Here is a 26,728-nt window from a genome sequence, read left to right as displayed (position 1 = left end):
AATAAGAAGCTGCCCACACCATCTGCGGCCTGCAGACTGCAGCACACAAGTATTTACATGCTGACATCCGTAAGAAGCTCTGCCACAGTGCATGGGCCAGCAACTCCTTGGGATGCTACAGGAGCGATACTTCTTATTTGTTTGCCTCCTGTGTTAAAGTTTGCCCAGCAGTATCATTGGTGAAAATATTGCTTTGCTAAGGACATGTGGAATAAACTAAGCAATTTACTTTGACTCAAACTGAAATCTTAAAAGCTTAGGTTTTTTGACTGGCTCTTTTCCTCATATGAATTCAGAACCAGTTTTATCTTCTGAGATGGACAGAAAGAAAAACCCTGCTGAGGAGAACAATGTAGGGCCCATTCTTATGGTTGGAATTTTTAGTTCTGGAGGAGGTACATGTTCAGATTCCTATACACGTACTCTGTTGTGAATGTTTGTGGTTAACCAGTGGAAAATATGAAAAATGAGGTTTCAACAAGAGCCTTGAAAATGTTCCTAATACTTCAGCATGCAGCTTTATCTACCTTGCATATTCTAGGGAGAATTAAAGGGCAAAACACGGGCCTGATAACACAGACCAACAGTACTTCCACTTTATTAGTCAAGATCCTGCACTGTCCTTAAATTCTTAAAATGTACAATTCTAATGCTTGATATTTTACGATTAGTAGATTTGCCTTATTTTGCAGTTAAATCTGGAATGCACTGAAGTATATAGAAAATTTATACATTCCCAAGTGGTGTCATGGACTGGTTTTATGCCATCTCCGAATGTTTGTTGAACTTGTGTTTCATTTCTGACTAAGCTAACACTTCCCTTTTGGTATTGATCCAACTTTTAGTGTGTAGGAGTCTATACAAGTGTTAAGTGCCTTACTGACAAGGAAGGGATGGCAGCATGGAGAACAGTCCCTTCTCCCCATAGATGGGAACTCCCTCGGACATACTGGTGCTGCATACATGAGACTACGCTGGGGCAGATTTCGTGGTTGCTGCTGCTACTGTCACTATGAATAAATTATTGATGGTAGTTTCCTGTGCCTTCAAACCAGAAATTAATAAATAAGAATTGTACAAATCTGGCAAGATTTATCTAACCAGCTTCTTTAAATTTTTATGTAATCAAAGTAGAACAAGCAAAAATCATGAATCAGTTGGATGTTTATTTGAGTAGGAGTTTGTAAAGTATTTCACAGCACCATTCTTCTTCATCCATAATGTTGTATTTCTGTAGTATTTTTAAATTGTCATTAATGTTGACATTTCTGAATTGACCTAACATTAGCCAATGTTAATGTAAATACAATACTTGTTAATGTTTTATAATTGTCATAGGTATTTCTGTATATTATGTTTTATTCTTATACACTTTTGCAAAGAAGCATTGTGCCAAAAATGATATTTCCTCAAGTTACTGTATATATGACATATTTAATATTTGTATTATTTAATGACTCATCTGGAATCTACCTATGAAAGGCTTGTGTCCTCAAAAATAGTTCACATAATACTGAATTGAATAGGAGATTATTTCTGGAAAAATGTGAAATTCTGTTGTGATGCTAATTAACAAACTGTGGGTTTGTATTTTCATATGCATCCCAGAGATCAAACTCTCTAAGGTATCAAGGAGAGATTTGCAAAGTGCTGAATATCTGTAACTTTGCTGAAAATCAAACTTTCCATTACTAAAAAAATCAGCAGCAGGCATTGCTCATAACAGCCCAGCCAGCCAGGGCACTGGTGATTCGTCTCTGAAGATGTATATGCAAAATGCCCCAACCTCAGGATTTTCATAGTCTAAATGTAAAACTCTGATGAATAATAGCAGTGAATTTAGAAGAAACCAAAGATACAGACTTCTGAACTGATTGAAATGGATGCAAATTAGCTGTTCACCTTGATGAATATTGAAATATCTCTGATGTTTTTCCTCTGATAAAACATGAGTGTCTTTCAAGCAACCAATATTGGAGCCCAGTGCCATAGGTGCAGGGGACAGGCATTAGCAGGGTCCGATGCAACACCTGTAATTCTTTTGCCTTGCCTAATTTACATGCTGTTCTAAATTAGTACATCGTTATGCATCTTCTTTTAATGAAAATCCTTGGAGCTTCTTTGTTCAGATGCACTCTGAAATAAAAGCCTTAGGGGTGACAAGGCCCTGTACATCCTGATCCCACTCTGATGATGACCTAGATGATCTCCAGAGGTGCTTTCCAAACTCAAATATTCTGTGACAGGGATTAGGGGCCAGGTACCGAGCAATGTATCCACATGGGAAAACTGCAAATCCTGACTTCTTCGGATAAATGGAAGAGCAGCTTTACGTCTGAGTGAGGACATCAAGAAATGCTATTTCCACATTGTTAAACTATCCTATCAGACAAGCCGACTGTTTCTCTGGTCATAAATTGAAGCATGCGATCTGTTCAGTATCTGACTGTGCCATACAGGCAAAGGAAGGGTCTCAGCACTGGGACACTTGCTAAAGACATGAAAGGACACTACTCCGGTCAGAGCAGATCCGAAGGATGGACTGATTGTGTGGACCTTTCTGTCCTTTCCTCCTGCAGGGACAGTAACACTGAGCCTGCAGGGACTGCTTCGTGCTGTGAAGAAAGGTTCATCTACTACATCAGATCTGCAGTTCTCAGCCCAGCTATTTGGATCTGACCTTTGACTTCCTCAACTCAGCTTAAGCTATAAGATGACTTGGAGAGAGTACAGAACCAAACCTAGGCTGTGCTTCCCAGTTTGATCTTTAGACAGCCAGGTCTCCACATGTATGGCTCAGAACAGCTAAGTCACTCACCAGTGCAACAGGGGTGAGATTCAAAAATTTCACTCTCTTTTGTAGTCAGCATTTACTCAGGTATAACTTCCATAATTTGATTTAAAGAAGAGTGGGCTACTGAACAAATAAAATTTCATTTTATTTTTACATGTGTCTCAGACATTCATAATGTACTTGGGAGATAAGTGGATTGCTGATTATTTTAACTATAACTGTGAAGCATGAAGCAAATAATTTCTGGCTATGAACTAGAGCTGGCCAAACTAGTTTTTGCAGACAGTGTATCTGATTTGTTTGTTTATTCATCAATTTTAAGTTATTTCTAAAGACTGCATTTTTAAAGTAATTGTTTGGGGTAACTCACTTATAAAACTCTATTCCTATTTAAGAAATGCTTTCTTGTTCAGTATTAAAATTTGCTTCAGGAGGATAGTTATACAAAACAGGCAAAACCAGATACGAATTAACTCAGACTCTATGCATGACAAAGTTTCATCTGCAGTTGGTGACCCTGTAGCTGGTCTGATTTAGTCCCTGCCACCATGTACAACACAGTGTCAAATTCCTGTCAGGTAGTGAGTGATGAAGCCTAACTTAGAACCAGGCTTTCAAAAATGTCCACAATCTAACAGCTTTTCTTCGTGAGCATGCTGTCATTCTACAGGTCACACCGTGCAATAGGCCTTTTAGGAAACATCCTCTATATAATGAAATGACACCAAAGTTACCTCACAGGTTAGAATACCTGAGTTATTTTCAAACCAGCACAAACTAAAGGTAGCAAATAAGGGTGGGGGGCTTGCATCAGAAAGATTGCAATCACTTTTTTAACCTCTTTGGTATGCAGAGAAGCATACAGGTGGCAGCATCCCCAAAACTGGATCTTCTGCAACTCGTGTCCAGAGACGAGGATGTGATACCTACCGGTCCTCTCCATCTCTTCTAGTGCCTCCTGCGGTGGTTCGCATCCCCTTGCACTGCCTCTTTTCCCTGCGCAATCAACCTTCGCACAGGAGAGGGCGCTTCTCATATTCCATTTGCACCAGGGAAGCAGCATGGCCTCATCATGCAATCTTCAGGTGAAAGGAATGTGAACCATAAAAAGGGAAATCTGTTATCCCAAATTAGACTAATACTAATATCCTGGTAACAGACGTTAGTTGCTGCCATCATGAGCTATTGGTAAGAAAGAGCAGGACTCTAAACTCATATGTCTCACCACTGTAATTCAGATCAATGATAACTCCTAGGGTTTTACACTCTTACTTCATCCTGTAAGAAATGCTAAGAGATAATGAAGCAAAAAACAGCCTTGCAGACAGATGGAAAGTCTGCTGAGGAGACATGATAAGCTATGTGGTAAGAATGTCACAGAAAAAAAATCACATTAATATCATCTACGTGACCAACCTCAAAATAAAGGTCTGTCTTGAAATATTTTCTTGAGGGATGTGAAGAATCAAAGAGAAGAGAGATACTGTGGGAAAAGGGTGTTGTACGACACACAAGTCCTGAAAAACCTTGTAAACCTAAAGTCGCAGATGTTCTGAACAAGTATGCAAATACCCAAGTGTTCAGAAAGCTGCTTAGAAATGCATCAGCCCGTATCACAGTTCCCCATCTGTAGAATGGGACACTTCTTCCCTCGAGCATTGTCTGTCGTCTTGGTTTAAAATACAAGCCCTTGCATGAGATACTAGAAAGAGTGAGCAGGTGTGTCATATACATATTCAGAGCTTACTGCAACAGAGCAGTGAACGGCGTCAAGGCAAACATAAGGTACTAAAGAAGAAATTCTAATGAGTCGGCACTTTCAGGGTCAGATTTAAAGCACTTGATTTGCTTCTATCTATGCCGGGGCATCAGGAAAAAAAAATGCAGACTTTCATTTTAACTTTGGGTCTCCTTCTGGTAACATGTGCACTAGACCCTTGGGGACTTCACTGGGTTTTTTCCTCACTGGGATATTTTGGTGTTCGGAGGTGTTCTGTTGCTTCCAAAAGGTAAGAGTAATACCGATCCACAGAGTTGACTTTCAGACTGGAAATACTCAGGGCCAAGCACTCACAAGGCTCATAGTACCTCTCCAGGTACGTGACTGAAAATAATCAGTTACGCTAATAGCATTTGCTGTTGCAACTTCTGTACGCAGCAGGCCACGACTAATAATCTCTAAAATCCTTAGTGCTTTGAGATCTACCCCTGTGGACACTGCCTCTCAAGCTCTTTCTTTCCTGGCACTATTTTCATGGGCTGGGAAGCACTTTCTTAGCACCAGATTTCTGCAATGGGTCTCTGACGGTGTGAGCCTGATACGCTTGAGGCAACAGCACCTATTGCTTACCTATTTAATTAATTTAGGGGGTTTTTTTTGCCTATCTTAAATATAGTCAAGAAGACTAGACTCATACTACCTGCTAGAGGGAGTTTTTATTATTGTACATTTGACATTTATAGCTGGCTACACAATATGTTGGATAAAGGACATTTGATAAGGTATTAAAAAAAAATCCTGTAATTTTCCATTTAGCTGCATGCTGTAAAAGATAATAAAAAATGCTTTTATAAGTACATCAGCAATAAAAGGAGAGCCAAGGAGGATCTCCATCCTTTGCTGGATGTGGGGGGGAACATTGTCACTGAGGACAAGGAAAAGGCTGAGGTACTTAACACCTTCTTTGCCTCTGTGTTTAACAGCCAGACCGGTCATCCCCAGGGTACTCAGGCCCCTGAGCTAGAGGATAGGGATGGGGACCAGAATGGAGCCCTCATAATCCAGGAGGAAGCAGTTAATGACCTGCTATGCCACCTGGTTGCTCACAAGTCTATGGGGCTGGATGAGATCCACCTGAGAGTACTAAGGGAGCTGGCAGAGGAGCTCACCAAGCCACTTTCCATCATCTATCAGCAGTCCTGGTTTACAGGGGAGGTCCCTGATGACTGGAGGTTTGCCAGTGTGACGCCCATCTACAAGAAGGGCCGGAAGGAGGACCCAGGGAACTACAGGCCTGTCAGCCTGACCTCAGTGCTGGGAAAGATTATGGAGAGGTTCATCTTGAGTGAACTCAACAGGCAAGTGCAGGTCAACCAGGGGATGAGGCCCAGCCAGCATGGGTTCATGAAAGGCAGGTCCTGCTTGACCAGCCTGATCTCCTTTTATGACCTGGTGACCCGCCTGGTAGATGATGGAAAGGCTGTGGATGTCATTTACCTGGACTTTAGCAAAGCTTTTGACACAGTCTCCCACAATATTCTCCTTGGGAAGCTGGCAGCTCATGGCTTGGATGGGCGTAGTCTTCGCTGGATAAAAAACTGGTTGGGTGGCCGAGCCCAGAGAGTAGTTGTAAATGGAGTTAAGTCCAGCTGGCAACCGGTCATGAGCAGTGTTCCCCAGGGCTCAGTTTTGGGGCCAGCCTTGTTTAATATCTTTATCCATGATCTGGATGAGGGGATTGAGTGTGCCCTCAGTAAGTTTGCAGATGACTCCAAACTGGGTGGGAGTGTTGATCTGCTCGAGGGTAGGATGGCCCTGCAGAGGGACCTGGACAGGCTGGACAGATGGGCCGAGGCCACCTGTATGAGGTTCAACAAGGCCAAGTGCCGGGTCCTGCACTTGGGTCACAACAACCCCGTGCAGCGCTACAGGCTTGGGGAAGAGTGGCTGGAAAGCTGCCTGGCTGAAAAGGACCTGGGGGTGTTGGTTGACAGCCGGCTGAACATGAGCCAGCAGTGTGCCCAGGTGGCCAAGAAGGCCAACAGCATCCTGGCCTGTATCAGGAATAGTGTGGCCAGCAGGAGCAGGGAGGTGATTGTCCCCCTGTACTCGGTGCTGGTGAGGCCACACCTGGAATACTGTGTCCAGTTTTGGGCCCCTCAGTACAAGAAAGACATTGAGGTGCTGGAGCGTGTCCAGAGAAGGGCAACAAAGCTGGTGAAGGGTCTGGAGCACAGGCCTTATGAGGAGCGGCTGAGGGAACGGGGGTTGTTTAGTCTGGAGAAGAGGAAGCTGAGGGGAGACCTTATCGCTCTCTACAACTACCTGAAAGGAGGTTGCAGTGAGGTGGGTGTTGGTCTCTTCTCCCATGTAGTTAGCGATAGGACAAGAGGAAATGGGCTCAAGCTGCGCCAGGGGAGGTTTCGACTGGAAATTAGGAAAAATTTCTTTACGGAAAGGGTGGTCAAGAATTGGAACAGGCTGCCCAGAGAGGTGGTGGAGTCACCATCCCTGGAAGTGTTCAAAAAACGGGTAGATGTGGCACTTTGGGACATGGTTTAGTCTAGTCTATCCTTGATTGGTTTAGAGTGGACTTGGTAGTGTAGGTTAGTGGTTGGACTGGATGATCTTAAAGGTCTTTTCCAAGCTAAATGATTCTATGATTCCATGTATGGTCCCTGTCTACCTCTAATTCTTTTGTTCAAATCTTTCCTAAAATAAGGCTTATGAAAATGGACAGTCCATAGCTCTCAATGGAATGGTGCACTTAACTGCACCGCTTGCAGTAATAGCTGTGTCCTGAAGATAACAAAGGCACAACCCTCAAAGTAAAGCCAGGACTGGATGCAGCAATATGTAAAAGGGAAGAAAAAATGTACATTAAATAACAAGGGAACTCGGGAGTGATTGACTTCTTGCTTTTTTGACTGTTACTGTGGGAATGGCCCAACAACAAAAGGCAGGAGATTCTAGCCAGGCCAAGTACAAATACGAAGTTTCTATCAGAAACAAGAAAAAGGGGATGAATGGGGAACTTCCCTTGTATACACAGAGGAGTGTGAAGCAGATACAGACAGAGTGTAACGTAATAATAGAAAAGATTTGATGGGAAACAGAAGGTCACCATGTAACTTCAGTACTCCACAAAAGCAGAATTCAAAGGCTTGTGTGATTTTGTAACTCAGCAAGGGGCTTTCCCTAATGAGAGGCTGAGTGGGCCCTGCTTGCTTTATTCAAGGATGAGTCACTCCCTCTTCTGACCAGAAACGTTCCTCCCTCATAAGAGGGAAGAAGCTGGAAATTATATTAAGTATTTGTCTTTTTGTTTTCTTAGCATTCAGTTTCAGATACTAGAATAATTTCTTAGTCAAATTCCAAGATGAGAAATAACACTGTACAAGGAAAAATCCCATAAAACAATCTTTTTTTCTCTGGAGATACTGAGAATCATTACAAATAAATCAATGTAAAGTGAAACCAAAGCTGTGAAACCAGCCCTCCTCCCCTGAAGGTTGTGGAAAACAGGAATGTGAATCTGAACTTTTCTTGCTGGCCTATAGTTTCAGATTGTAATGACTTTAAACCTCCAGAATTTGGAGATTTTTTTTTTTTTTTTTGGTAGAAATGTAGTTTGGACATATCTTTCCATCATATAAAACAATATTAATGTATAATCCCGACTTGTTAGTGCTTCAGCATCGTATGTCTCATTGACTAACCTGAAGAAAAGCTTTTATGAAAGCAACATAGTATTCAAATATTCAGCGCACAAGTCAACTATGGGTCATGCGTCTACTTCCTCTGTTCTGAACCACGCAGCAGAAGTTTCATTTCAGAAATGACATTGAGAGGTTAATTCCTCTTGTCTATATCTCCAGCTTTTGTTTTAGATAAATTTCGTTGTGTTTTCCAGTGCAATTCAAGCCCTGATCCCTTTTAAGACACGGAAAGATGTTTTACCAGGAGTTTAATGTAGTCACAAGAGGGCACCAGACTCTAGCCTATTTCTCCTGCTGGCCATGGTCTCTCATCTCTCTTGAGTTCACACCCTGTAATCATAAATTTCTAAGACTTTGTGCTGCTAAGTAAAACAGTCCGTACAGATGCGTGTGTGTGTGCTCATGCTTACCATACAGATAGCTGTTGCAGCAGCCACAAGATTGTGTTATAATGTTTATCCAGCTATAGCAGAACCACACAACTTTTTTCAAATGGTGGCTACACACAGGCAGAAAAACAAGAAGCAAAACAACAGAACTGAAAACAAGCAAGAAAAATCATGGGGAGAAAAAGAGAGAGTCAATTCCCTTGCATCACACAATAAAAAATGGAGGATGATGGACTTGCCAGGATCCATCCGTGATTCCCTGCAGAGGATATAAGTGGCAGGAGGCAAATATACCATCTAAGGCAATCAGCTAAGCCAGCCCCTGTGGTATCTAAACACCCAGCAAATTCTAAACAACTCTTTCAGGAGTCCCACTTTGCCTCGCTGCCTCGGCAAACCACTCCACATCGTCCTGCAGCACTGCTCACTGCAGCTCCGGTGACTTTATCCCAAGTCTATTGGCATTTGGTGTTATTTGTTAGTCAGATTGAGTAAGGCCAATTAAAGATTTATTATTCTGTTAACATCAGACATGTTGAAATGATTGCTGGGAAACCACTGGCTACTGATAGAGCACCAGGATACATGAGTTAACATTCCTTTTTTGCTACAAAAGTCAAAGCTGTCATTCCCATCAAGGCACAGGACCGGAGTAGAGAACAAGACTAGCTCACAGCCTGTTACCTGTGTTCATTCTCATGCTCCTAATTGGGTTAACCCTTTAACCAGATAAGGCAGACAGGCATTAGCAATCATTCTCCTAGGAAAAAATAGGGTAAAAAAAACCCATTTTTAATAGCCTTTTCATGCCCTAACTTAACTACTTCTGATGCTCATTTTTGGATACTCTCCCTAAACTATAATTGCTATGTTCCTACTGTAAGTTACGACATATTTTTTCTTACAGGCTGTGTAATTCAGATAAGTCGCCATCAAATCAACATCAGCAATAATTTGCGGATAGAGTACATTTTCCAATTTAGCCTACTAATTCACCAGACTCTAAAACAAAATTTGGAAACAATCCAAACACTCCAACAAGCCATCACAGACTTTGTCTACTCTTCCAAGGAGCACAGAGAGTCAATTTAACTTGCAGATAAAGTGTTAACTTCTATACCGGCATATTTCTCTTACAGGTCCTTAATTTTATTCTCCTTGTTATGAATGATGGGTCTAAGGAAAATCACATTTCACTAATGTTGTCAACGGCTTGTTAGTAAAGTCTCAACCAGTAGAATTAACTTACTGTGTAAGAAACTCAGTGTCCTTATTTTTCTACTTTTTCCCCCTGGTTTTCATGGTCCAAATGCTTAACAGCTTTAAGGCAAACTTAAAAATAAACAACTGACCTACACATTCTTAAAAGTTTTGTTAGCTTTAACTGTGCTTTTCAATTATAACTCCAGTTTGCCACTACTGCAGGAATTAGTTTCCCACCAATATTGTAATTTTCAGGGACACAACTTCTAGAAACAGCACAGTGCCTTGCAAAAGGCTGGTTTCAAGAGCAAAACACTGTAGTATCAAAAGATGCAGAACAGCAAAGGTGTAAGCCTCAAATCTGGCCTAAAAGATCTGAAAGCCATACTCTAATGTATGTTCAATGATATATGAAAAAGGAATTATTCATTAACTTCTTCGGCTTGCAACCGCTTTAGGCTATTTTGTTCTTCCACTATCTGCAGTTTTCAAAGGAAGGTAGAGGTGGTGGGGGAAAAAAGATCTTCATATGCACAGCACAAACACATTCATCAGAAACAGACTAACTCCCAAGATGAAAATATGGTACTTAGCTTGCTGCAAAGAAAGGAATACCTTGTGTAGTGACAGGTTGCACATGTTTTTTGAGCTTGTGGGTGCTATTTAATAGTAGATGCTTAGTTGCTATAGCAACTGTCATACCCTATGGTATTTACGCTTAGATATGGAACACATATTTTAAGCAGCACCAGACAACATGGCATTCAAGTGTCCAAAATGTATGTTTAAAAGAAAATCCGTTATGAAGGAAGTAGGTGTGTTCCTCTACTTATTAGAAAACCTTTAGAATGCAACACTTTTGCAGCAGCGAAACAATCTTGTCCCTTACAAACATAAAAGAGAACTACCATGATGATCCAGAAGAGGGCTTAGAAGCCTTAAAACAAAACCCCAAACAACATTCAGTACTTCAAAATCCATCTTTGCTGACTGCTACTGCATCATCTGGAGACTTTTGCTCTTTGGTACAGTGCGCGGTGCTTTGCCACTAGAGGTTTCTATTGTAGTTTTAGTATCTTGCTTGGTAGTGCTTTGAAAGTCTTAGCTTCGTGTCATCTGGGCTTCGCTCCTAGCACAGATGTCCACTACCAAAGCCACACACTCACTGGCTGTTGGCCTCTGCCTGCCAGTGCACATATGCATTATTTGTCTTTTCATGGCTGGAATTTCTCAAGCGTGTTTTGTAGTCCCTTTGGCTTTGTAGTTTTGCGTATCACCAGCCACGGAGAACACCTCCTCTGAATTGGCTGGCAACTGTAAATCTTGCTGAAAACACTTATTTTATTTTGTCACTTCCTGGTGGTTATGGAACATAAACAAATATTGTAATAGGAGGGGACTCTTTCTTTCAGGTCCTTTCCACTGTAAGAGGAAACTGATGGTCAGTAACTTCTACAGCGGTCTGTAAAGGGTCCTTAACTCTAACATGACCACTTTAGCCAGGCAAGCTAAAAGAGTTTGCAGACTAGCACAAGCCTAACAGCTTTCATGTGTCCTCTTTCCACTGTATTTCCTGCAGTCAAAACATATTAATACCTCTTCTTAGCAATTTATTATCGGTTCCACAGTTACTAGCTGACCTGGATAAACAAAGCGGTCCTGGTTTTAGCGCATAGGGTTTCTCAGTCTGAACAAGTTCTTTTTAGCTCATTCTTTGCTCATTTTGTAGCTCATGTCACCCCTAATGCCCCTGGCCTCCCAGTAGATAGATCAGATACCCACAACCATAAAACCTAAGGCCTGAGGCTGGAGGCCTGAGGCAGACAGATTTCTGCCTAGGAATGGATTTGCTTTGCCTCTGTTGTACTGACAGCCACATACCTTCCCCTCCCATCACCTGTTTGCTACTGCTCTTCAGTTTTTCACCAGCACAAACACCCAGCGGAGCCAATACAGCCAGCCCCTTGGTGCCATATTCAGACATGTATTAGCTGGTGCATGGATTAGTTGGTGTGATGAGTGTTCTGACTATGCTATTCTCTTTTTGTAAGCCACTAGCATTTGATGCCAGCATCATTATCATCCAACATCAAGCTACAGTCAGCCCACAAATGCTCACTCACTCACTATGAATGCTTTGGTTTGCTTTACAGGCACCAGATGCCCACTGTTCCTTGTCCAGCACCCTCCTGCAGGTAGAGCAACAGACCTTCCAGGCTCAGAGCAGTGAAGGCGAAGCTTACCCTCACTGAAGGCTGAGCAGAACTTTCAGCCACCTTTGGTGGTCCGCACATGAACACGCTGCAATGATACAAAACCACTTTGTCTTAAATTCAGTGCACCATGACTGCAGACCGCACACAATGAAGCTGTATCCTGTACCTGGCTTACGGGGCCCAGCTGAGCTGCCGCAACAGGCTTACTTCTTAGGGAACAGCCACATTTAATTACCTTCCTTAGCCTTTCTTCTGTCTGCTCCTGGATTTTTTAGGCTAGCTCTGCTGCAGGAATGCGCTTGCCTGCAGAAGCACTCAGGACTGTTTCGTAATGCTGCCTACCTCAGAGGTAATCAGAACTTGCCAGGTTGGGCTTAAAGGAAACGGTACATTACAAATGGGCCTCCTGCCCTACTCTGGAGCCAAATTAAAAAGACAAACATATCTTAAACGCTTTAATCAAGCAGTAATTATGAGAGAAACAATACAGACTCAGAGCAAGTCCACCTCATCTTTAGCAGGCAGAGGCAAGCAAGCTCTGTCCCCATTCTGAACCAGCAGGATCACAGCCAAAACTCCTCCAAACCTCACGCAGTCATGCTGGTACAGCACAGAGCCTGAACTAACACCCCTCGTCTCTCAATTACGACTCGCTAGCCAGAGCACAGCGCTGCACTGACGACAGCACACGGCTTCCAGTTCAGGGCTGAGTCATGTCTGGTTGGCCCCAAGTACTGGCAGCGCAAGCACACGTTTTCCTGCCTCTGACTGCACAGCCGTGCTCTGAACTGTTCTCCCAGCTACATAAACCGCAGGGCCCTCGGACCAGAGGCAGAAAACACTGCAGCCACACAGAAGTGCAGAGTGGAAAAACACTACAGTGTCAGCTCAGTATTGGTATCGAGACAGGACTCTGTCCTATCTCACTGAAACTATTTGTTTCAAAGCTTAAGCAACCTCCTGACTAATTCTCCTACCCTCTTTATCTGAGGACTTGCAAGCCACCAGTTGTGAAACACTGTGCTAAGCCTCATACAAACACTGAGTAAGGGACAGTGCCTGTCAGAGCCCAGGAAACGCTGCCTCCAAGAGACCGTTCCACAGGCTAGATATTGTATCAGTGCAATGACCCGGTGGAAAGTGAGGAACTTCATTCTGCATGTATTTCTGTTTCTTATTCACCTACATAAAGATTATCTGCATTAGCCCTTTAAAACTATTAAAACCCACTATTATTCTAATCATTTGTAATGTGGAAATGTCATGGACTGAGAACCTTTGTGCAGCTTGAAATTGCACAAATAAACTGCAAATTCCATCTTTATTTTTTTTCTTTTAAAAGCGCAGGTTTAGCCCTACTCCAAGCCATTGAGCTCCTATTAATTTCTGTGGTTTTATAAACGCTGTCCAACTCTAAACCAGCCTTCCTGTCACCGCCTATGTGCGAGAGTCTGGCCAGCTCAGCAGGGGCTGAGCAGCTCTGAGAAAGGAGCAGCAAAGCTCCAGAGGCATCAAGCACAGCCCAGCACAGGCTTGCTCCAGAAGGGAAGGAAGGGGGCTGGGAGGGAGGGCGTAGTGGCTGCTTTCCAACGAGCATGGCACACAGGTCACATCACCCGGTACCAGCCACTGCCGGAGGAAGAGGCAGGCCGGGGCTCCCGGGAAAGCAGTCGAGCTGTGGGATGGGAGAGCTGGAGCTGGCTGCCAGCACAGCTCCTACAGCCGCTGCCGCTTGGCCGCGGAGGAGGCGGCACGGCCAGAGCCCGTGTGCACATGCAGCTCTCACAGATTGAAGCCGGGCCCGTCCTTCATCCACGCCGAGGACGGGCTAACCACTGCCCAGCCCAGGGAAACGGCTCAGGGTAGCAGCTCCGCTTGACTCAGCCCTCCTGCTCTGGGGCAGGGGCTCCAGCTCGAATAAGCCCCAACACGTGCGAAGGATGGATCTGCACCCTGGACCCGGAGAGGACGAGGGAGTGCCTGCTCCTGTTAAACCAGTCCCGTACCTCCTGCTTTCAGACAAAAAGGGCATCCCGTTCAGTGATTTCCTCTTTGGCAATCACACTTTTATAAAGGCCGCCAGTGCTTTTAAATCCCCTCTGGACTGCCACTTGCTCTGAAGATTTTGCTGGGTGACAGTGGTGACCCGTCTTCCTAGGAGAGATCTGCTGAGCTGGTTTGCATCTTTTTCTCCCGTCACCCACGTTAGTCATTTCATCAGCAAGCAGGTTGCTCTGCAGTGTCTCACCAGGTGCAATGCCTCTCAATTGTCTAGAAGCTTTGAGCTGAATCACCTTTCGATTTAAAAGTTTCCTGCCATTTCTGACCTGTAATTCCCCCCTCCTTTTTTCTTTTATTTTTTTGTATGCAGTTACTGTCTTAATTTCAGTTTCCCCTATCAGGCTGCTTTGCAGACATTTCTTTCCAGTTCTGCTCCGTGCTTTGTCTCTAGAACTTCAACTTAGGCATCAGTTCCGCTTTTGCTTGCAGATTATCTTAGCTGCAAGTTTCATGGGCTGAGATAGCCTTCTCAATATATAAATATCTGTTTAGGAAATTACCAGGTTTTCACCTGTTCTTTTTAACTCTGGTGTTAAAATTTTGTTTACTGAAACCAGTGGGAGGATGAAAAACTTCAGCGTGTAGCTAAAATTTGATCATTCTCTTTATCACTTTGTGGTTAGAATTCAATTAAATTCTTTATAAAAACTATTTTAGTCCTATCAGAGATTGTTTGCTTTCTAGTAAATACTTTGGGCTGTATTGTTTTGCATAGGTCTGTCCAGATTTTTCCTTTTTGATTTTTCAAGTTTTGTTTCTTATGTGTGAGATGTGAGAGTTGTTCTCTCCTGAGAATAATCAAATCTTGTCATACCTCAATGAGACAGTTTCTCAGCTTTTCAAAGATGTCAGAGTGCTGAGAACCTTTCACAAGTTTTGTTTCAGTGGTTTAATCAGAAACATAGATGATGCAGTTTTTAAGCCATCAGACATCCTCTGGTTTCACTGGAGAATTTATTGGGGGGGGTGGGGAAACCCACAAACAAAAATGTCAAGACCCTCTCATTCTCTCTAAAGAGGGACAAAAAAAAAAAAAAAAAAAAGATAAGTGGGGACTTCAGTACCTTACTATATAGATGATGCTATCACTAGAAAGAGTAATACCAATTAAGTCTTCTAGCAGGGATCCTGCAGGGAACAGCACCCACGCTGCCTGGAAAGGTAAGTCCAGAGAGGCTCAAAGGTTTTTGCAGGATTTGTTGTGGGATTACCTATTTGAATTCTTTGCAGCGAAACTAGAAGCCAATGTCAAGCTGAATAGAGCATGAGAAAATCCCTCTTTGTGGTATTCTTTCAAAGTTTTGACTCGTATAAAAATACGATGATGTCATAAGCACAGTGCAAGAAACTGTAAAAAACCAAGGGAAAACACTGCACTTTGTAACCTGTCTTGTCCCAAAAGCTGACCTTGCTTTACTATGGAAACGTTATTTCCTCCTGCTTTCTCCTACCAAGCTACAGCGTTCTGTTGTTTTACAGCCTTGCCTACCAAACCTCAGCCCCAAGCCCAGCTGATGCCCGCTCCCCCTGCTCTCTAGCCCACCCTTTCTCCATTTTCTTTCTCTCCTCGCTCCCCGCCCCTCCGGGGGCAGCAGACCCTCCCCCCGCCCGAGCCGCAGGCTGGAGGCAGCAGCTGCCGTGCCTCTGCGGCTCTCCCCCGGCAGCCGCAGCCAGGGCAAGCCCGGCTCCCCCCCGCCCCTCCTTCTGGCTGCTTTGGAGACCGCCGGCACGTAGCTGCAGGACCGGGAAAGCGACCGAGAAACGCTCGGTCGGCCCAAGTACTTGCAGATGTGCAGCAGCACCGAGCTGGAAGTCACAGCAGCGTTCAAAGCTTTCGGGCTTTTGGGTTTTTTTCGCTCAGCAGGGCGGTTGGAGCCTGCGGGACGGCGGCTTGCCTGAGGGGCGCGAAGCTTCATCCCCTTCCCTCCCCCCCGCCCCAAGGAAGCGGCTTCCCCATCCTCTGACTCCGAGCCCTGGGCTGGGAGGCCAGGCCCAAACAGGAAATGCCACAAGCCTTGCTAATGGAGTCATGAGGCCTGGCACCCCCCGCGGGCCGGCAGCGCCGCGGGGGGGGAGCGGCTGCGAGGGCGGGCCGGCAGCGGTTGGCGCCGGGGGCTCCCCAGCCCTGAGGGAAGCGGCGCCCGACGGCAGAGAGCGGCCGGGCCCAGCGGGAGAGGCGGCCTCGGGGTGGTCGCGTCGCCTCCCCCCCCCCCCCCCCCGCGGCTCCCTGGGCGCCCCGCGGGCGGCAGCGGGGCCAGGTCTGAGCCTGTTCCCGCCGGAGCCCGTGGCCGGGAGCCCAGACGCGCCGCGGGGCCTTGGCTGCCGTTTGAAATCGGGACTCCGCCTCCGCCCCCCGCCAGCCTCTCACGGCCGAGGGGAAGGGCCCGGGCGCCATGGCAACCCCGCAGCCTCCTGTGGGCGGTGCCTGGGGGCGGGAGTACCGGGCGCCATGGCAACGGCCCCGCCAATCGCAGCGGCGAGCGGCCTCTGCATGGTTTGGCGACAGCCAGTAGCAGCCGCCGCTCCCTTGTAGGCGTGGCTGAGCGGGGAAGGCCCGCCCCCCAGCGGGAAGACGGGGGCGCGGGGCGGGGGAAGCGAGTTCCTTTGTGGGCTTTCACAATAAGATGGCGGGCGGGGGGAGGGTGGGGCTAACCGTAGAGGCCGGCCCCGCCCCTTCCCTCGAGCGCGGAGCGGTCGGTGAGGCGGGAGCAGGGCCTCCTGCGCTGGCAGGCGGCGGCGACGACAGCAGCGGCGAGGCGGTGAGTAGGGCAGGCTGGGCTGGGTCGGGTCGGGCCGGGCCGGGCGCGGCGCGGGGCCCCAGGCCCGCCCGCCTTCCCCGGGGCTCTGCGTGGGGACGGCGCGGGCGGGGAGCCGGTGCCGGCGGAGCCCGCGGAGGAGGGAGCCGACTCAAAATGGCGGCGGGCCTCTTGCCGGGAGCCGCGGGACGATGAGTAACCGCCGTCCGCGGCCGCGCGCGCGCCCCTGGAGCGATGAGGTGGCCGGGGCGCGGCGGGGGGGGCCATTTCCCCGTCGGCGCTGGGCGCCCCTCTCGCCCGCTCGGTCCCTTCCGCAGCCGCGCACCCTCACCGCCCGCGCCTCCACCCCCGGGCACCCGTCCGGCGCCGCCGCATGCTGTGGCGCCGCTGCCCTCCCGCCGCCGGCGCGCCGAGGCCTGGGACCTCCCCCGGCTCCCCAAGCGCACGCATCGCGGCTCGACCCCGCCTCGGCCCCCGCCGCGCTCCCCCCCTAGCCTGCCTGCGCCGGCGCTCGCTCCCCGCCCCGGCCGCGCCCGCCGGTCACGCCTCTCCCCGCCGGCTCTGGCGGGTCGCCCCCCGCCCCGCTCAGCCGCCCGGGCCCCCGTCGTCTGCGTTTCCACGGGCGTTCTGCTCCGCGCACCGCCTGCCGTCGCCCCTGCCCTGGGCGTGCGGCTGCCCCAGCTTCCCAGCCCGCCTTTCCTCGGGAGCTGGTGCCCCTTCCCGAAGCCCTCGTGTCCTGGAGAGGTGCCTGCCAGCCCCCTACGCCCGGGGGCGGACCAGACCCCGCTGCTTTATAAGTGCCTTTGTCCCAGTGCGAATAGGGATGTTTCTGGCCGTACCAGCTTTCTGCTCTGCAGCTGACCTTATAACTCAACACCACCATACACCCACATGCATGCTTAAAAGAGGAGTACCTGACTTTCATCTTCTTCTCACCGTTACACATAGCTTTAATTTCTTCACACAGTTGTTCTAAAGGACAATTGTGGGGGAGCAGTTAGAGTGGTAGAGGGGAGCTACAATACCTTCTTACCTTCCCATTCTACCCATCATCACTATGCTTACAGCTGTACAAAAAGAAAAAAATCCCCTGCTTAAGTGAGCCTCCAGCACTGGCATAGGTAGTTTTTGTCTGCTTTCTCCTGAAGATGAACAGTGCTAAAATCTCCTATCTTCTCTGTTCCCCAAACTCTGGGGAAGAGTTAGAAACTCTGTTTCCCTTAGGTACTTAAGTATATTTTTGGCAGCATATTACTACATGAATCTGAATTGAGTGTGAACCTGGAATGTGTAAGTTGATGGTCTAGTAAGAATTGGATCAAATTTCAAGCACCTTATTCGTAAAGCAGACTGGGAATTTGTCAATCCCAAAAGCAAAACTTAATGAATTGCATAATACTCTCCTCCCTGTGCTACTATTAAAAATCAAACAAACCAAAAACCCCAACAAAACTCAGAAAAATTCCTTTTTTCATACTGTATTATGCTACAGATAGCTGTTGTCTCCTTGAGAGCTTTTTTGTACAGCTATTTCAAACAGCATTTAAGTTTAACCCACTAAGTTTGGGTTCTTGACACTCAGATGGTAGTGGAAGAAGGGACATGATATAGCTAGTCTAGATATTGCCTCTTGGACAGAGACAGATGCTGCTTGAAATTATTGGGGAGTTTTGAATACCTTGTTTCTAAAGCAGCAGCAATCTTGCTGTCGTGTACCAAGAGGTTTTACCCAATGGCTAATACCTTTTTGAGTATGTTAATATCTAAATCAGTAGAGAAACATACTTACACTTTAATTAATTCGGTTTTAAATTTAGTATTCTCTTGAGATGAGTGCTTGTTGGAGGTAGTGCAGGGACAACTGGGGAAGGTTGTTTATTTGCAAGGTTTTAATTGCATCTGATTATGGCTATGAAGTTAATTTTTTTTTTTTTTACTGAGAACTCAGGTTCTGAGGCATGCTTTTATGCCAGCTAATAGAATCTGAAGAAATAATTGCTGTGATGGGCATATTCTTTATGTTAACAGAGGTCCACATGGTTTGTTTATTGCTCTAGGGAAGAACCTGGAATCACATGCAGCAGGTCTTGCATGTTATAATATTGCATGGGAAAACTCTTTTCTTCTGTAGTATGCTAACAGATTACAGACTGGACTGGTCTGCCAACAAGCCCTGCGTCTTTTACAAAGAACTCGTGCGTTCCCGTCAACGGTCCCCTCCTCTATCAGTCTGCTATTTTGGGAGGCAAACGGTCAAAGCATCTTCCTCTAAAATCGCCAGATATCCAAAATAACACCAGAAAATATTTTCATTTATTGTTCTCGTGACTGCATCATCTTTATCTGTAGTTGTTGTGGGGGGGTTTGTGGGATTTTGTTTGGCTGGGTTGTTTTAAACAAAGCTTATGTCCTTGTCACCTACCCTAAACTAAAAGTGTATCTAGTAGGAATTTGGGGATTCAAAGAGTTACGGTATACAGGCTCTCAAAGAGATTGCCCGTCATTGAGAGTGTTTTGAAAGTATACCCGTGGAGCAAAAACTTCTGAACTTTTATAGCATCAAGGTGTTTGACAGAAATAAGAAATACTTTATTGACTTGATATTATGGTGTCTCGCTGGAGTTGTATTTCATACGCCTCATGACCGTGTCTTGAATGTTGCTGTGAGCTCAGACTGTAAAAGAGAATGAGACTATGAGTCGGTTGAAATACAGTTTCCATGACATAATGGCATTTTAGTCTGAATATTTTGGGATCGAGTCAAAAGAGTTTGGCTTGAGAGTGTTTAAGGTGGGGTTTTTTGTTGTGGTATTTTAACAAGTATACAGCTTCTTGAGAAAAACATGTTTTCTGCCCCTCCTCCAAGTCCTTTGTCAACCATCTCCTTCCCCCCCAATTTTGAGAGCAAGCACTCTCCAAAAACTTTTTATTACGAACCACAATAGAAAACAAAAATAGATGTCCATATGCATCCTCTTTACTTGTTTCTCTTCTAGGTATGTACTTCAGTTGCAGACACTGAGCTGTCTTGTACTGTACAGACATGTCTAGAAAAGTATCTGAATTGTTTTCATATTTTATCGTATAAGTTTTTGTAGCCTGTTGAAACAGAGCATTCTTCTAGGTTTCAGTAATTAAAGGAATTGTTGCATGTGTTTAGTAGTTGTATTTGGTGTATCAAATCTTATTTTGCCTTAAATGTGTTTTAAAAACTCAAGCCTTTATAATTAAAACAATTTAATTGCTGTCATTACTTTCATTATTGTCATCTTGCAAAGTAAATCTTAGTCATAAAGTTTCTGTGCTGGTAAAGGAAAATTCTCCCTGGTTTTGCTATGTTTCAGTTTTGTATTTGTGCGTGCTTGCTCTTTTTCTCTAGATGCTACAGAGATACATGGTTTTGTACAAGAAAGATGAAAACTGTATAGTTTTGTGATAAAAGTAATGAACACTTGCTTTCAGTATGCTTTTGTGCGCGTTTAAATTTTTCAGATGATTGCTAAAGATTTTGTTTGCTCTTTAAATTGCAGAGGTGTAGGGATAAGGGAGAGGCTGGTCCAAAGGTCAGGGTAGTGGCCTAGGACTTGGACTTAAACTGGCAGTTTCCTTCTCCTGCCACAGATTTTGTGTGCATTGTTCGGCAAATCACCTTTGTGCTCTAGCCGTATATTTGGCTTAACAGTAATATTCAAGTTTGTAGAAGTGTTGTGAGGATAGAGATACTGAAGCAATTGACAAAATATAGAGGTGTATAAGTTTCTGAAATGGGAAACTATTTTGTTCTGCATCTCCTGTACTTGGCTGACATCTTGCTTCCTTGTACTTGGTAGGTAGTGCTCTAACTTTTACTGTATGGACTCTTGCTCAGTAGCATGGGAGAAGAGGAAGGACTACATCAAACACAATTACTGGTATGTATTTTTTTGCTTAACTGAAACAGTAATCTAGTATTTTGTGCAGTCTCAGGAACAGGGCGACTCACTGTTTTTATGATGTAAGATACTAATTGGAAGTAACTGTGTGCTGGTTTTGGCTGGAATTAATTATTTTTCTTTATAGTAGCTAGTATGGGGCTACGTTTTGGATTTGTGCTGAAAACAGTGTTGATAACACAGGGATGTTTTCGTTACTGCTGAGCAGTGCTTGCACAGAGTCAAGGCTTTTTCTGCTCCTCACCTCACCCCACCAGCGAGCAGGCTGGGGGTGCACAAGAAGCTGGGAGGGGACACCGCTGACCCCAGCTGACCCAAGGGATATCCCATACCACATGACGTCATGCTCAGCATATAAAGCCAGGGGAAGAAGAAGGAAGGGGGGGGACATTCAGAGTTACAGAATTTGTCTTCCCAAGTAACCGTTAGACGTGATGGAGCCCTGCTTTCCTGGAGATAGCTGAACACCTGGCTGCCCGTGGGAAGTAGTGAATGAATTCCTTGTTTTGCTTTCCTTGCGCGCGTGGCTTTTGCTTTATCTATTAAACTGTCTTTATCTCAACCCATGAGTTTTCTCACTTTTACTCTGCTGATTCTTTCCCCCATCCCTTCGGGGGGGAGTGAGTGAGCGGCTGCATGGTGCTTAGTTGCTGTCTGGGGTTAAGCCATGACAAAGTGTTACAGAAAAAAAATCCAGTGACCGCTGTGAAAGGTTTACCTTTAAGAATCTGTAAACATATTTTAATCTGCTTCTACACACCCAAGTGTGTGTGATGGATTGAGGTTTTCAAGTTTTCTGATGCGTTCTGTTCTTCTGTTGGTGTGCCTTAGAATAGTAGAGATATGAAAACCAGGTTCACATTCAACTGAAGTTTTAATTATTCTTCCCAAAAATATAAGTTGAAATAAAAGAAGCTTCAAACTCTGCACAGAATGTTTAATGTTTGCTGATATAATCATACATGGTTGATTAGTAGTCCCAAAAGATGTCTCTAGAGGTCAAGTTTCACACTGGGGGGGAAGGGGTGTTTAGAAATTACTGCACATACAACTTTGTAGGAAAAATTAAATGGGATATCCTCTGATAGGAAGCTGCAGGAATACCTAAAAATCTGGAAAAGGCACTATCAAGCAAAAACTTGGGTTGTTTTTAATGGGAATAATGCAAATATGTTAGGTTACAGTAGAAAATTTTAAAAGAAACTTCAAAAGCATTTAATATGTTGGTAATCCATGGATAGCTTTGAGGAAGTCTATGAAAAATGACCATAAGACCAAGTTCATGTATTCTGTATTGTAGTATCTGCGTATTATGGTTTCTGCATATTATGATTGCTAAAGAGTTTTGTACCTTCAGTGGAAACAAATCTTTAAGAGTCGGCAAATCCAAAAAAAGGTTATTTCATGGATATATACAGCAATGTAAGAAGTGTTGTACAGAGTCACACCAAATGTTTATCTAGCTACTGTGCTATCCCCAGGTTTGCAGAGTAGATAAGTGTGTAATGTGTTTTGAAAGGAACAATGTTGTTGCACTTCGGTGGATTTTCAGTGACTCTGAAAAAGCTGAGAGCCCTCTGAAAATATGTGGAACATACCATAGCATCCAGAAAAGCAAGGCAGAGGTTAGGGCTGACCAAGGGAAATGGAAAATTATATAGAAAGACAGTGCAATAGTATTTTGGTTTTGTCAGCTTTTGGTTGAAAAACTTTGTTTTGTTCGGGTCACTACATTTAAAAAAATCCCCAAATATTGGGCAAACGGGAATTCTAAGGACAGAAGACTTAGAAGGGATGTAACAAAGGTGTATAAATACAAAGATCAGATACTAGCTTTCATTTGCAGCCTGATTTTTATAAGACTAAAAGAAGTGACATCTACATTAAAAAAAAAAAAGTTACTTTGTATTTCAGGAGATCAGCTGCAATATTTGCATGGGGCACTGTCAAAATTATTGCAATTCAGAAGAAGATCTCGAGGTAGTACTTGAAAGTCATACCTTGGAAAATTCAGCAAGTGAGTTTTAGATGTAAATAATGAGAAGCCTGGATGTAGCCCACTTATTTTTAGCTGGTGAACCTAAACTAGGAATATGGGAATTTTGCTTTCTTATAGTCAACTGGGAAAGAAGTACAGAAGCCCATACAGAAGATGACTGTGCCTATCTTTATTGGACTTGAACGATTCATATTGGAATTACACAGCTCAGTTACTCACCTGAGTCAGGGAACCAGAAGGACTGCTTTAGGCACCTTAGTTGAATCTCGCAAGTTATAAGGAACAAATTTAGATTTTACTCTCCCTGTAGCGAAAATAAGCTAACCTTTTCAAGTATGTTGCCCACAGTATTTTTTTATGTCACTCTGTTAGACATGTTGATGTTCTGGAGGGGTCAAATCTTTTAAAGATGGTGTGCCAGGTTGTATTTTTATTTCCAAAATTAGAGGTTAAGCATGCCAGTAGAAACTCGGGAGGAGCGAGAGAAACTGCCTCTCCAATAGGTGAAATACAGCCATTGAGAAGTTTGCTTCTGTGTGAAGCAGCGGCTCCTGACTTCCATCAAGTATGGAGCTTAATGGGAGCCAGGAGCTGGGAAGCCCTGCCTCTCTCCGATGCCATGAGTTGTGGACCTGCTCAGCCCTGGTTCCAGAGTGCCGTCTTTGGGACCCAGTCCATGTGTTCCTGACCCCCGTTGTACCACACTGGCCATTCTATAACCTGGTATGACAATTCTGATGTTTCTATCTTAAAAGAATTTGCTGTTTAAATTTAAGATTAAAATCTTCTGGTTTGTTTTTTAGTCTTTTTTTTACCCTCCCCCTTGAGCTGCTTACATTGTACAAGAATTTTTCTTTTTTTTTTCTTTTTTTTTTTTTTAACAGGACACAATGTTTGTGCGAGGATTAAAGAGAAAATGTTTTGATGGCGAAGAAGATATTGAAGGAACTCTGGCTGGTATTAAGGCTATTCCTTCATATAATCTTCAGCGGCAGTCACTTTTAGATATGTCCTTGGTTAAACTTCAGCTGTGTCACATGCTGGTTGAACCTAACCTTTGTCGTTCGGTACTTATAGCCAACACGGTACGGCAGATCCAAGAGGAAATGACTCAAGATGGGACTTGGCAGATGATAAATACCCAGAGTACAGGGCAGGCATCCCTGGATCGTCTTGTTTCAACAGATATCCTCTGTCGTTCATCTAGAGAACAAGCTGAGGGAAAGCATGTTCCGGGCTATAGTACTTTCAATAAAGACTTTGAGGGTGACCAGGCACAAGATAGTTCAGAAACTATGTCAACAGCCTCTTCAGTGCAAGTTCCAAGAAACCTGCAGAGCAATGTGTGGGAAATGGAGAATCCACAAGAAAATAAAGGAAACTTTCAAAAATCATTAGATCAAATATTTGAGACACTGGAGAATAAAAGTCCCAATTCTGTTGAAGATCTGTTTTCAGAAGTTGACAATTCTTACTATGATCTTGATACTATGTTAACAGGCATGATGAGCAACACAAAAATGGGACACTGTGATGGGCTTGAGACGTTTTCTTCTCCAACAACAACAACTTCTAACTCTAATTGTAAATCTGATCTTAATGAGCTTGATCATATTGTGGAAATCCTTGTTGAATCCTGAAATTCCTTGTGTAGGAGATAAAGATCTGTTCATGGGAAAAAAAGACTTGAGAAAGCTATTTCCACAGTTTGTTCTATCAAATCTGCACGTGTATTTTACAAATATCTATATATTATATAGATATATATATTAAAAAAGCACTTCATATTGCAACATAGTGTTAACTCTTAAAGTTAACCTGCAACTTGTAGTGAAATAACTGATTTATTGTCCATTGAACTGTAAGTACATACGATAAATGTTTTTCAGTTTGGGGTCCAAGGTTCTTGAAATTGGGTTCCTTTTACCAGTTTGTTTTAGCCTTTGATGGAGGATATGCTCAGTGAGAGGGAGTCTCTCATTTTTTTTCTTATACTTCTCCCAGTAAAAATGGTAATAAACATAGAGAGAAGTTGGATAACTGGTTTCCTATTTTCCTCCGGTTTCCACTTCATTACACAACATAACTCCTACCATATCTGCTGCTTCTGTTGTAAGTCGCTACATGGCTCTTAAAGAGCAGTATGCAATAGTTCCTGTTATCCTAGCTAGCTTATTCTGTTTTTTGCTACAATTTTTACTTCAAAAATAGTTTTAAAGTGTTTATTGGTGTTTAGATTTTTCCAGGTATTTTCCTAAAGTATATTTTTACTACAGATGTTATGTCAGCTGCTAACTTAGTAACTTTTGATCATATCTGCAGTTGATGTATTTTTTGAAAGATTTTCAAAAAGGGATGTTTTTTTACCATGAGCTACCCAATGTAGTTCAGTAAAGTGTATGTAAATGTAAATATATGATTTTATACTTTACATTAAAATGTAAGAGCTGTTTTCATGATTCTGTTTTATAGAGTAGTACTTTACTAAATTGAGAATTGTACAATTACACTTTTCATACCCCGTGTACTTGAGTATCATTAGAGGAAGAGCTTTGATCCAGCTAGATACAATTACATTTAACTCATTTCAGACCATATTTTTTGTTAACTACAAACCTAAATTATGTAGGTTTTTATTTATGTGTATTTATATGTAAATGTCACCAAATGAATTGTTTATTACTGAAGTCTACCATCAAATATTTGTTTATATGGGATAACTATCTTGCACTAATTACTACGACAAGTGTTATTAGTGGCCTTTAAATCTCAATTGGTATGTCATGATCTCTTGTCATAATTAATATGCTCCACTCTTACCAAGGGTTTCCTCTTGGCTTTTTTTAATAACAAAAGATAATACAACATGGGATGGTGTTCTTTTCTTCAAGTACTCACATTCGTTTTAGAGTGTGTATAATTAAGCTTATTCCTAGGAGACTTTCAGGGGAAAGGGATAGATCAAGTACAGTGTATGATTTTGTTATAAAATGACAAATGTTCACCTTCACAAGCTGGTTTGGGGGAAGAGCTCCGAACTAGCAGGGAGGTAGAGAAGAGGGAAAAGACTGGCTGTTTTCTGGAATGCGTTAGCATTGGTTGTGTAGGGGAAGACATCCACCAGTAACTTGGTTGTTTTCTGTAGACCTGAACCAAGCAAGTCGCTGAACATGAAGAGAGTGCATTTCTGCATCTGGCAGACTCTGCCTTCCCACAAGTGACCTTACCTACTGCATGCCATCCTTTTCAGATTCTCAAACCCCTAAAAAGGGGAGGGTGAGGCCAGGGGGTGTTAAGGACATTACAGTGTTGCCTCCACAAAAGGAGACCACTGAGCTTACGATTTCAGTAAGTGCTTTAGAAACATCTGGTTTGGGGAAAAATAACATCGCTTTGCTAAATGTTTCAGACCTGATAGTTGAATGTGTATTAATGCAGTCACAGGCAACCATGCAGTTGGTGTGAGTCTTTGGTGAATTTGAAAATGTTTTTTATATTAAACTTGGACATGAGATAATCCATAGTTACTGTAGTAGTTAAATATTGCTTCCTCAATTAAAGCTTGATTAATAACTTTGTATTAAATTATGAAATACCATATAGATACTTGCAAGTTCAGTCCATATAATACAGCTGGACCAAACAAACAAGCCAACACTCCATGTCTCTATTGAGACATCACTCATAACTAAAAGGTGTCGCAGTAGTATATCCTGCTTCAGGAGGATACAAATATTGATGTGAACTGCCACATCTCACAGTGACATAGCAGTCTGTTTTATTTGGCAGTGTTTGTTGCAATATCAGAGATTCTTCCTTAAAAATTATAAATCCACAGGAAGCTTTTCTTGATGCTTTTCTGTGTGTGAATAGATGCGCTGAATTGGGCAGCAGATGCCTTAGGGTAAAGCAGAAAGCCAGGCAGTTTCAAAGTTTTAG

General features: G+C 43.8%; 1 protein-coding gene across 2 annotated transcripts; it reads left to right on the top strand.

The window, feature by feature from the left end:
* The first annotated feature begins 16,823 nt into the window (after positions 1 to 16,823).
* CDCA4 (cell division cycle associated 4) lies at positions 16,824 to 26,253 on the top strand. Of its 2 annotated transcripts, none has more exons than XM_075712853.1 (3): positions 16,824 to 16,861; positions 20,689 to 20,769; positions 23,674 to 26,253. In XM_075712853.1, exons 2-3 carry the CDS (start codon positions 20,731 to 20,733, stop codon positions 24,427 to 24,429), a joined length of 795 nt encoding a protein of 264 aa, XP_075568968.1. In that variant the 5' UTR covers positions 16,824 to 16,861; positions 20,689 to 20,730; the 3' UTR covers positions 24,430 to 26,253. The 2 variants fall into 2 exon arrangements, with proteins under 2 accessions (XP_075568968.1, XP_075568967.1); XM_075712852.1 differs by lacking the exon at positions 16,824 to 16,861 and adding an exon at positions 23,332 to 23,512 and having other exon boundaries at positions 20,755 to 20,769.
* The last annotated feature ends 475 nt before the right edge of the window (positions 26,254 to 26,728 follow it).

This window comes from Pelecanus crispus, chromosome 6 (assembly GCF_030463565.1).
Source record: "Pelecanus crispus isolate bPelCri1 chromosome 6, bPelCri1.pri, whole genome shotgun sequence".
In the NCBI taxonomy this organism is placed as follows: Eukaryota; Metazoa; Chordata; class Aves; order Pelecaniformes; family Pelecanidae; genus Pelecanus; species Pelecanus crispus.
Note: the sequence above shows the minus strand (reverse complement) of the source record. Positions and strands in the feature narration are given on the sequence as shown.

Bases quoted from the DNA above. Each gene is read 5' to 3' on its own strand.
- CDCA4 (XM_075712852.1), top strand. From the start codon at position 23,357: ATGGAGCTTAATGGGAGCCAGGAGCTGGGAAGCCCTGCCTCTCTCCGA. The intron at 23,513-23,673 runs GTATGACAATTC...TTTTTTTAACAG, and splicing joins ACTGGCCATTCTATAACCTG to GACACAATGTTTGTGCGAGG.